This window comes from Mustela putorius, unplaced genomic scaffold (genome assembly GCF_011764305.1).
Source record: "Mustela putorius furo isolate JIRA1106 unplaced genomic scaffold, ASM1176430v1.1 tig00003987_pilon_pilon_pilon, whole genome shotgun sequence".
Classification (NCBI taxonomy): Eukaryota; Metazoa; Chordata; class Mammalia; order Carnivora; family Mustelidae; genus Mustela; species Mustela putorius.
The window spans coordinates 3773126-3785338 of record NW_025422126.1 but is presented as its reverse complement, the minus strand read 5'-3'; the positions used below and the strand labels follow the sequence as shown (position 1 = coordinate 3785338).

The 12213-nt window shown below is 42.7% G+C and overlaps 1 protein-coding gene across 4 annotated transcripts in view; it reads left to right on the top strand.

Annotated features, from left to right (window-relative positions):
• FCHSD2 (FCH and double SH3 domains 2) overlaps positions 1–11507 on the top strand; it is a 295400-nt gene extending 283893 nt beyond the window's left edge. For 2 of the 4 annotated variants that reach the window (XM_045071387.1, XM_045071388.1), the window contains exons 16-21: positions 4948–5031; positions 5152–5329; positions 5628–5848; positions 6819–6948; positions 7079–7161; positions 9385–11506. In XM_045071387.1, coding sequence (XP_044927322.1) covers positions 4948–5031; positions 5152–5329; positions 5628–5848; positions 6819–6948; positions 7079–7161; positions 9385–9468 — 780 coding nt within the window. In that variant the 3' untranslated portion in view covers positions 9469–11506. Of the gene's footprint in view, positions 1–4947; positions 5032–5151; positions 5330–5627; positions 5849–6818; positions 6949–7078; positions 7162–9384 lie in introns of all 4 variants that reach the window. The other 2 variants (XM_045071389.1, XM_004768108.3) reach the window with 2 other exon arrangements.
• Positions 11508–12213: the final 706 nt, after the last annotated feature.

Below are 12213 nucleotides of genomic sequence, written 5' to 3'. Positions count from 1 at the left end.
TGATCTCAGGGTCCTGGGATCGAGTCCCGCATCGGGCTCTCTGCTCAGCGGGGAGCCTGCTTCCCTCTCTCTCTCTGCCTGCCTCTCTGTCTACTGCCTCTGTCTACTTGTGATTTCTGTCAAATAAATAAATAAAATCTTTAAAAAATAAATAAATAAATAATAAATAAATTGAGTTTCCCTCCCCTCGTCCAGTCCATCAGCCAGCCTTGTTGACTCTACCTCTAAAACTTATACTGAATCCATTAACTTTTCACCATCTTGGTTTAGGCCATTACTTCAGTTACTGTATTAAAAAAAAAAAAAACCATAATTAGCATCCCTTCTACATACTTACCTCCCTCCCAACAGTCCATTGTCCACTTTGCAACCAGAATTATCTTTAACACATAAAGGAGATTATTTTATTCCCTTGCCTGAAAACATTTTGTAAGTTTTCTGTCACACATAGAAAAACAAACTCTTCCTAGAGTCTATAATGTTCAAATTGATCTGATCCCTGACAGTCTCCTAGCTTCATGCCAGACCAGCCAGACCATTCCCCTAACCAGACCACTCACCACACTTACACTATGGCACTGTGCTTCTTCCTAACTTGACAACTCTGCACTTGCTGCTCCGTCTACCTAGAACCATCTTTCCCCAAATTTTGGTTGGCTGCATACTGTTCTTCATTGAGGCTTAGCTCAAATAGTGTCTCCTCAGGTCTCCCCTGAGAACTTAAATACAAGCCAACTTCTCATTTACTACTCTCTTCCCATTGCCCTTTTCCCTCTTTTATTTACTATATAGCACTTATCACCAGTCAAGCTTAATCTTACTTGTTTTCATATTTCTTTGTTCTGACTCCCCACTAAAGGGCCATAAATCAGAAACTTTGTCTATATCTATATACCCTGTCATGTGTCTTCAGCAAGCAGGATGGTACCTAGCACACAGCAGGTCCTCAGTAAATAATTGTGGGACAAATAAATGAATGATGTAAGGAAGGCATAAACAAATGAATTGTCCTCTAGTTCCCATGCTGATGGACACCCAGGGCTTAAGGAATAACAGTAGAGGAAGCATCTGGGAGACAGTCTCACTCCCACTGCCCACTGTCCCTGAAAGGCCAAAACATGGCAGTATATACTCTTCAACATCAGACCTTTTAGTTCGACATCCTTTCATTATATACTTAAATCACGAACACTTACCTCTTTTCTAAAAGGGTTGGGGTTTTTTTCCAAAGTAAACCATTTTGATAATCTTTTGAAAATTGCAAGACATCTTCTGAGATCGTTGGAAAGATGTTATAGAGTACAATAATACTAGGGTTGGGAATGTTTTCCCAGCTCACCTCCCAACGTTATATTTACTTTGAAGTTCCAGAATTAAAATTTAAGGTCCTTAAATGGAGAGGAACCCAAGAGTCTGAATGACTATAAATAGCTCACATCCATCCAACATTCCTTCTATCGGCATATGCCAGGCATGTCCCTATCATAAAGCAGACTATAAAAATCTATTTAACTAGTTAATCACTGAACAAACATTTAGTGCCCCAAGTTTCAGGGATGCAGGAATTATTGTGACAAAATTTCTGCCTCCCTCCCCTAGAATGGATAGTCTGGAGGTAAACATTAAGCTGAGAAACATTAAGTAAACATTAAGCTGAAAAATAGAGTATGTATTAAAATATTTATTGTATGGCGATTCACAGACCTGTACCCTTGGGGATAAAAATGCATTATATGTTTATTAAAATAAATTAATTAATTAAAATGTGCAAAAAATAAAATTTATAGTAGAGGTTAAAATTGCAAATTTTCCCTGTTATAGGAGAAATTTCATAGATAAGATGGCACTTCAATTAGGCCATGAGTAAGATCTTACTAAATAAAGTGAGAAGGGAAAGAGCCTTTCTAAGCAAAAAGAACAGCGGATACAGGGACCTAGTTTGATGGGCGTCCGGGGTCCTCGGGAAATGTCGCATTCAATAATGGGGGGGCATCAGCTGGAAATAAAGATGTTTACTGTCAGATAGTAAAGGGCCTTATAGACCAGACTGAAGTATGGTTTTTATCCTGACTGGTAGGAACCTTTGGATGTCCTAAAATCAGATTGGCTTTTAAGAAGGTAACCTGGGCCAGGGTATTAGATACTATACAGGACAGATTAGAGAGAAATGAACTGTAAGTCTAGTGATGGTTCCAATAGTCTAGACCTGGAAAGGAGGCCTGGATTAATCTGGTGCAAACAAAGAAAAGTTTTATCTAGGATTAGATTCAGAAGCCTTAAAAATGCTCGTAACCTCTGGCCCTACTAGCACATATCTTAAGGAAATGATCCACAATATAGAAAACAGGTTTTGGATACAAAATGTTCCTTCATCATAGAACCATTTTATAATAGCTCAGAGTTGGCTAGCTAATAAAGGAATAGCTAAATAAGTTAACCATTCATATAATATAGCATAAAATATTATGAAGATAACTAAAAATTACATAAATACGAGGTTTTTTTAATGCAAAAAGAAATGTGTTTTGCCAAAAGAATAAGATGCCAGGTTACATGTACCTTAAGATTTCAATTATACATATTTCTAGCTTTTCTATAAGGAAGATGTATTATTTTAATCAGGAAAAAGTACATTGTTTTAAAAGACGATGGGAGATTTAGAGAGAGAGTGGTGGGAATGGAGCACGGGGCTGCTTCTAGAGTTGTGGTTTTCACAGGGATTAGGATTTCAGAAGCAGTGTGAGAGTGTGCATTTCTTTAATAAGCATTTCCTGACCACTTGCTCTCTTTAGTTGGGATACATGAAAAAAATCACATTCCCTGCAGTAACCCTATAAGGGCAAACAACTAAGCAGAGTGCCATGGTAGTTCATGGTAGTTAGGTACACAACAAAAGGAGGAAGAAACCACCAATTCATTGTGGGTGGTCTAGAAAAACATAATAGCTGGGTCTCAAATCATGAGTAATAGTAATAGTTACCATCTGTGAGGTATTGTGTGCCTGGTACCGTATGTATGTTATTCTAAGCTCTTCAGTGACGCAATATGGGAGGTACTATCAACCAACACATTCATTCAACAAATTATTTGAGCACCTTCCATGTTACATCCTGTGCTCTTTTCTTTGCTTGGGGATATGGCACAGATGAATACAGATGAAAAATCTCTGCCTTCACAGAGTATACATTCTAATAGGAATAAAAAAGAAAACTTAGGCTCAGAGAAGTCTTATGGTCACTTGCCCTTGGAAACAGACTGAAGCTGGACTTGAATCCGCAATCATCTAAATCTATTCACCAGATGGGAAAGAGGGAGTGGGGCCTGCTGGAAAGAAGAAACAGCCTTGGAAAAGCATAAAGGCAAGGAATAACGTGTGTTCCAGAGAACAGGGAATGGTGTGTGGGTCCAAAGCATTGAGAGCCCACAGTGACCAAGTTCTGTAGAATCTTGAGATCCTTGCAGAGGACTTGACCTTGTCAAGTGGAAGACTTAGTCACTGTTTGGGGATGATGTGATCAACCTAGCATCCGCTGATATTATATAATAGCACTGAACAACTTGCATGGCCCTCCACGACGTTTTTACAAGGGCAACAGTTTATTTAAAGGTATTCTCATCCTTCCTGCTTTGAAGGATACACACACACAGAAGTTCCGTTGTATCGATAACTTTTTTAAGTCTTGCCACGGAATTAGGGAAAATGTCTGTTACACTGTTGCCTTTTGCTGGTGTAGTCAAAGTATAGTGTAGTTTCAGCTTAGCAAAGAAATTCCGTTGGAAAAGCGGTCATGAATCAATGAGCTTTTTTTCCCCTCAGTTTCAAAATCAGGTAATTCTGGTCCTGGAGGATTTGGGTTTGATGAAATATTATAACGCACATGAAATGGGAAATGAGTCAATAAAGTGACCCATTATCTTGCCTTATTTTTGCTTGTGTAACTTGAAGATAATATACACTTGGAGATTGTGATATTTGAAAAACTATGTGGTCTTATAGTTTGGTTCTATAGTTGTAACTAATCTTGGGACTTGGGGAATGCTTTTAAGCCTGTTCACCAGAGAGCCAGAAGATGCCAGCAGGTCTCTCCCTGTTACATGTGACAGCAAGTCTCTTTAGGAAGCACAGCCACACTTTTTCTCTCCAGCCCCTCTGCAGAGCCCCTGAGTGTCTGCTCTGATGCTGCAGTCTCAGGAACAGTACTGGGGTGGCCGGTACTGGTGGATTCCTGCGGTCAGAGATAATGAAACTATCCCAATTAGCAGCTCGTACAGAAGCATCTCAGTGGACCAGCCCAGTCTCCACAGTTAAGCTAGAGCATAGGAAATCCAGATTGTGACCAGTCTCAGTCATTTCCTTCCCAGCCTTCTTCTCTTGGCCATGGTTTATCAGACAGTGATTCCAGATCAGGTCTCGGCACTGCTCAAGCTGTCATCCGGTCCATGTACATAGCTGTTTGCATTTTCACAGTCTGCACCTCCACGCAGCATTCTGTGCACTTCTGATGCCGTGCTTGCTGCCCTGCCTGTGCTTCCCAGATCCTCACGGTTCTCAGCTTATTCATCCCACACTGACCCTCCCATCCTCCCCAGAATGGCAGGATTGTCATTTTGAAGAAATGGAGGCATCAAGAAGTTGAATAACCTAACCACTGGATACGTAAGCTGGAGCCGGAGCCCGGGTCCCCTGCTTCCAGCAGAGTGCTGTGTTCACAGCACCTGATGGCCTCTTGAGGATTCCGTTTCTCCAGTTTTTGTTGTGGCTTTATTTTGTTTTTTTAAAGCAAAACTTCACCTCATTGTGATAGTTTTACAACCCTTAAATTTTTATGTTCAGTATGTTTTTCAAAATCATTTCAGTATTTTGATCCCCAGTTTTTGTTATGACCAGCACACATCTGCTCTTTATCTAACCTTTTTAATTTTGTCCATGACCATCCTACATTGCAGGCTTCTCAACCAGATGAGTTGACCATTGAGGAACATGAGGTGTTAGAAGTGATTGAAGATGGAGATATGGAAGACTGGGTAAAGGTATATTCCTTTGCTCATATCGCCCCTTCTCATGACATTTTTAGGAGTTTGTTTTGGTTCCTGTTTTGCCCTGTCCAGATTGTGTGTGCAAACCTATTTTGTCACATGTCTTTTACTCAGGCTCGAAATAAAGTTGGCCAAGTGGGTTATGTGCCAGAAAAGTACCTACAGTTTCCCACCTCGAACAGTCTACTGAGCATGCTGCAGTCCTTGGCTGCCTTGGACAGTCGGTCACACACATCCAGCAATTCCACGGAGGCCGAGCTCGTTTCAGGCAGCCTCAACGGAGATGCCAGTGGTAAAGACTGAAACAAGGCACTCTTTATTTGGTCACGTTTGGCCTAAGCAGTATTGCCCTGGAGTCAGCCTTCAGTGGGTTAAAAAGCAAAACTTTATCCCTGTTCTGTTTTCTGTTATTTGGTCACATTTATCCTCTACAGTAAAACCCTGAAGTTGATCTTCAGTGAGTAAAAAAATGACCACTGTACTGTCACCCTGTATGATGGTCTTTTAGTTGTCATGTGAGCATAGGGGTGGTTGCAGAAGGAACCCGGCTGTCCACGTCCTTATGCATTTTTCTCCCTCTTGCTACCTAGTCTGTTTCGTGAAAGCACTTTATGACTATGAGGGCCAGACAGATGATGAATTATCCTTTCCTGAGGGAGCAATCATCCGAATCTTGAACAAAGAAAACCAGGATGACGATGGCTTCTGGGAAGGGGAATTCAGTGGGCGGATTGGAGTTTTCCCATCGGTGCTAGTGGAGGAACTTTCAGCCTCAGAAAATGGTGACACTCCGCGGATGAGAGAGATTCAGGTAGGTGAGAGGAGAGAAAACTGAATTTAAAGATGTTTAAAGAAAATTGCCCCAGGCGGTGGTTGACCCAAGCGGACTGGGGCTACAGTCTCAGCCCCACCTTCCCACTCCAGCCCTCTGGAGGTTTCTGAAAACTGAGTTTGGAAAAGCAGAGACTTACCAGCATGGTTCCTGGGTAATGGCTGTATAACACCTCCATTTGTCCACTTTCTGTGCTCTGAATCAGTTAACCGAAAGGATAAATTGTAAGTGACATACAAAAGAATGGTTTGGTAGAAAGACAGAAATCAGAGAGAGATGTATTGTCTCTGTAGTTAGTTTAGGGAGTGAAAATACTACTCTTTCCATCGCGGGCAGAGCCTGCCTGCCAGTCCTTTTTAGAGGACGGATGAGCCTGCCGGAGCCCCCTTACACTGATGTGGCTCTGTGCTCAGCTCATCATAGCAAAACTTGACTTCACAGGAAACCCCTAAATCGGGTGGGTCACTGCAGGCCTGGCAGATCCACGACCAGAAGGGACATGTCTCTCCACCTTGTTTGTGTGACATTGTGACCACTTATTTAGTCCAATGTTTACAAAACGTGAGGAAGTCAGAGACAGCCAGTTATTTTATTTTCACAAAAAAATAGAACTTGTCCCCTTTCTTTGTTCTTCACCTGACTTATTGAGTTGACCAAGTTAGTAGATTTTCAGTAGAACTCTAGAGAATGGTTTGACCTGATGACTGTTTACGATAAACTGTAATCAGTAGTGTAATGAGATCTCTGAGGAAAAAGTTAAATGCATCACAAAATCAGGTTTGGGGTTATTATCCTAAGCTCACGTGCTTCTAATGAGGCCGACAAAAATTGTATATAGTTCTATCTGAGCTGCAGAGAAAAGTACTATGTTTGAGTTAGTCAGAGAAGCCAGCTGGCCTCTCCTTCCTGAGGTGTGAGCACTTCGTAGTTTCTCTTTCCTTTGTGGCAGATCTCTCCTTCCCCCAAGCCGCCGGGCTCCCTGCCTCCACTGCCGCTGTATGACCAGCCTCCCAGCAGCCCTTACCCCAGCCCAGATAAGAGGAGCTCCCAGTACTTCCCACGCTCTCCCTCAGCAAATGGTAAGGGTTCTCCTGGCATGGATCTAAATTCATTTTCATTCAGAAATCCACATGTTCACCTGAAGAGCAGACAAATCTGCATTAGCATTCTTATTGCTCAACAACACAAATAAAATGTTCCTTCCCTTAGAAAACAGCTTCCTTGCCGAATCGCCGGGATTTTCACAGGCATCAAGGCATACTCCTGAGACCTCATATGGCAAACTGCGACCTGTAAGTCTCTTATCTGGCAGGGTTACAGAATGCACAGTTTTTCTAAGTTGAAAGCTAAAAACTAATGTCCCCCTGTGGCCCCTGTGCTATGCTCATTCCCCCATGCAAGGGTCAGGTGGGTTGGGGACAGTAAAAAGAGCTCTTAAAAATGAAGGCTATAAGGGGTCCCTGTGGGGGGCTCGGTTGGTTAAGCTTAGACCTTTTCACGTTGGCTCAGGTCTTGATCTCATGGGTCAAGGGATTGAGCCCCGTGTCCTTGGACTTCTCACTCAGTAGGGAGTCTGCTTGAGGATTCTGTTCCTCCCCCAACTTGTGAATGCGAATGCTCTTTTTCTCTCTCTCTCTCCAATAAATAAATCTTCAAAAAAAAAAAATGAAGGCTATAAAAATCGGCACATCTTAGAAGGTCTAGTCTACACTGGCACTTTTCTCACTGAGCCCTGGTGAGATAGCCATGGAAGTGTATTTAACTACAAGCTCTGTGAGCATCAGAGTGGTCTTACTGTAAAACAAGAACACTTTTTCTTAGCGAGCATTTATTGAGAACCTATTTTCCAGGCTTATATTTGGCCTCTTTTGAGGAACAGAGATGAAATGAGATATACTTCATGCTTTTTGATGTTTAAGAGCTTCTATTCTCAAGGAGAATCTACTCTTACAAATAATCACCTCTACTCACCCTTCACTCCGTGCCATCGACTCCTTCCCCCAACCTCCCTGTGAAATGGCTCCAGGGTCATAACTTTCCCACACGTACCCAGTGCATTTATTTTCCTTGAACTGCTTATCAGCATTTGACACCATTCCTTGAACCACTCACTTCCTTTGGCTTCGTTCATTCAGACATGTATTGAGTGCCTTGTTAAAGACTTTGGCTCTTTATCCTAAGTGTAATAGGAAGCCATTGCAAAGTTGTAAGCAGGACAGTGAAGTGACTGGTTTTGCATTTCTGAAACATTGCTATGGCAACTAAGTGAGAGTGAATGAAAGGTGGCAGAACAAGACATGTGGAGCCATTAGGAGGCTGGAGCAGTGGTCCAAGCAAGAGAAGATGACCGCATAGACTGCTGGGTATGGGTGGGAGTGGGGAGAAGTGGGCCAGTTTGTTCCACAGCCCTTTCCTCATTTGCTTTCTGCTCTCTGGCCCTTTCTTTTTCACTGAACTGTATATGTTTCTCTGCTTCAGCCCATCTCTGCTGATGCTCCTTGGGGTTCTTCCATGGGCTGCTTGTCCTGAAGTCATTAAACTCGCTCTCCCTGTGCCAACTCATCTATTCCCACAGCTTTGATAACCATGCATTTACTGACAACTTCCAGACCTACAACTGTCAATCCAGTCTCTTCCCTGAGCTTCGGCCTTGTGGATATCTCAGTGTATACATACCAGAGCCCCAAACTCAGCAACAATGGATTAGTTGTCCTCCCTCCCAGACGTGCTCCTTCTCTCATATTGTCTGTCTTAGTAAGTGGAACCTCCTTTCTACCACTGCTCTGGCATCACTCCTGATAAGCTCCCTGGCCCTGCCTCCCACAAATAGTCATCACCAAATCCTGCCACATTTACCTTGGAGACAACTGTCCAGTCTTTTTTTCTCTCCACCTCCACCAATGGCTAGGTCAGGCTAACATTAACTCTCACTTGACTACAAGAGCCTCCTTAATTGTCTTCTTACCTATACTCTTGCCCACCAGCCCCCTCTTCTCCAAACTAGTATCCCAGTCATCCTTTCATACCTTTGCTACTGCTGTTTAAAACCCACCAAAGCCTCCTTTTTTGCCCACAGAGTAAAGCTCAAATTTCTTAACTTGGCTTTATGAGGCCTCATGACTTCACCCCAGGCCACCTCTCTAGTCTTATCTTGTGCAGCTCTCCTTCCAAGACAGGCTGAAAGATGTTCAGTTCTCCAAGCATTGCTCTCTCTGGGTTCCACTTCCAGGCCTTTGCTTTGGATGAGGCTTTTAGGGCTATGGTGACTCCTAGGCCCAGGAAGCTTTCAGCCGAGGCAAGAACCTGATTTGTGGGTTCCCCATTTCAACAGCACAGCAACTCCTTGGTGTGAAAAATAGTGAGAATTACTTTGGAAGCACATGCTTTCATGGTCAGAGCATTTGAGACCCCTGGGGTGGCCAGGACTGTGGATAAACTGACCTGTTGGGATGTGGATGCTTCAGGCACTGAATCAGGAAGCTGACTGACAATCCATGTATTTGTTTCCTGCTCAGGTCCGGGCAGCTCCCCCTCCACCTACACAGAACCACCGAAGGCCAGCAGAGAAGATTGAGGATGTAGAAATCACACTGGTGTGATGATGGGTTTACCCAGCCATTACTGCTACAATCAAGGCCAGGCTTGGCGTTTGGCCATTCTTGTTCTTTAGGCACCTTTGCATGATGATGACTCTTGAACAGAGCAAAAACAAGGAGGAGCATGGGACTGGGTAGCCTGGTGCACTCCTCCCACGTTTTGAATATTTTGTGCCTTTTTTTGTTGTCATTTTCTATGTCATCTCTCCTACCATAGCACAAAGTCTAGTGGGCCCTAGAAGCAGAGGGGGACAGCCCTCAGGCCTATCAGTGGTCCATTTTTATATGAGACTGGAGACCAGGCCTCATTCGGGGCACGGTCACAGAGAAACTGATCATGGGCACTCGTACAGTATATTACTGTGGCCACAAGGATGTGGCAAAGATCCTCATCTTTCTTCAAGTGGCTTTTGCTTGTCTGATTGAGTTTAATCAGATCATGTTGGCTACATAAGGAACTAGAAAGAGGGATTTCAGGAGAGGCTGGCTCCTCCCCACAGTTAGTCCCCAGACTGAGAAAGTGAAACCTTATTGGAAAAAAAGTGGACTGCCCTGAGTTTATCGCCAGTTGCATTAATGCACATCTCTTCCACAGCTAACAGATTTAAAACAGTAACAGTGTCCTTTGTATTAATATTTACGCCATTCATTTAGTGTTAGTGGAGCTAATATGGAGGGGCTGCACTCATAGCCGATTCTGATCCATCACATAGACTAATAGAAAGGAGGCTGCGGCTGAAGCAGAAATGGAGCTTCCGGATCTGAAATGAGCTGATTTAATGTTCTTTTTGTATTTGGGTATTTTTTCATCTTAATTTTTGCAGCATATATTCTTCTGATCAATATCTTTTGAGTCTGAACCTCTAGATAAATTGGGGACACATGCTTCCCTTGTTGAGCTTCTCTACTGGGGAGGCCCCTCGTGCTGTTTTATTCCCAAGCCCAAGCCCAGCCGGCCAGCCTGCGGCTGCTCCCTACCAGCAGCCAAACCCCACAGAAAGTACAGCTTCCCAGCTCCCCCTGACTCGACATTTCCTTGGGAGGAAGAACCACCTGTGGCTCATGGAGGAAACCAGCTGCCCGTGCAGAAGAACTAAAGGATGGCACACAAGTGCAGACTGACAAGTTCTCCCTATCACCAGGAGAGCCGAGGAAGCGTTCTCCACAGGCTGGCGAGCTCGCAGTGGCAAGTGGCCCAGGGAAGGTCTCTGTGGGCACTCCACCCCCTGTGGAAGATAGGGAGAGCTGAACCCAGCGACGAGGGAGTTTTTGCAGTTGCTTTTTTTTTTTCTTAAGAAATCAAATTTGCAGGATTCAGTCTAAAAGTTGTATTATGCTTTGAAAACTCCATCCCTCCTAAGAATCTTTAAAAACTTGAAATGCTTGCCAAATGTCCCCATGGGATTTTTGACCAAAAGTCAGGTTATAGCTGGAGAAATCTTCAGTTAGTCGTTTGATCACTTCAGTGACAGTACCCAGTGACGAGTCTTCTCTGTGATTTGGGGTTTTTATTTTGTTTTTTGCATTTCTTAACCTGTTGATCTATTTGAGGTCTTTTTGTGTTTATCAAACTTATTCTTAAGTTTAAAAAAGAAATGAAAAGGGTGGCTTTTTTAAGATTTTAAAGTTCTCTGTCATGTTAAAAATCTTCAAAGCACTTTAAACAATCCTCCAAGTGCTTAAATCAGGCAGTTCTCGCTACCCAGTCTTGTCTTCTCTCTTTAGCTAGCCAAATTGTCCTTGAATCTGGATTTTCCACATTCTCAGAGAGTCATTTGAAATCTTTTGTTATATTTTAAAATATTTTTTGGAAGAGCTGCTAATTTTATTTAAAAAAAAAAAAAAACAAAAGTTGTAAAAATATGCCTCCTTTTTAAACAGAACCCCTCCCTCCAGGACATATAATCCAGCATCACAGTGCACAGGGCCAGGCTCGGAGGGAGTGCCTCTGTGCAGATGTGCTTTCTTTACAGTGGCTGTAAAAAGTTTGTATTTATTATGTATAAAATGTTGAATAATAAAAAAAAAAAAGAAATTCAGTTTTCTAAGTTTTCCATATAAAAAAAATTTGAGTAAATAGACCTTTCCAAACAGACAATGCTTTTTATAAAGACATTCCTAGGCCTTCCTTTTTTAAACTATAAAACAGATAAAGAGGAAATAAATTCCCAGTCAACGGCCGAGTCCCTCTGGCTGCCACAGCCACATTTGAGGGCCAGGGCTCAGTCTGTTTAGGGAAGGACCCCACGGTTCTCTTCTTCGCAGAGCTGGGTATGTACAATATGCATTCTTCCAGATATTTTCTGTGCATAAAACTTATACACATACACATTGCCTTCCTATATACATGGGATTATATAATTAGATTTCCCTCATTCTGTTTGAAGGCTCTCTTCTGTTCCATGGTTTGGATGTATCATAATTTAAGCCTGCTATAGTGATGGATGTTTAGATTGTCTCCATCCATTTGCCATTAGCAAGTGGAAAACAACATCTTGGTACATCATTCTTTATAAATTTGTTCCAGTAAAAATATTGGGTAAATTCCTAAATATGTAATTTGAGAGTTAGAAAGCTATATGAGCATTTGATTTTGTTGATTTTGCCAAATTGGCCTCCAAAATAATGGTATCTGTTGACACTCCCACCAGCAGCATGAGAGATGGCAGCATGGACTTTGGAGTCAGAAGGTCGAGTTAAATCCTGACTCCCACTTGATGGCTGTGGGAACCGAGGCTCCATGTCCTG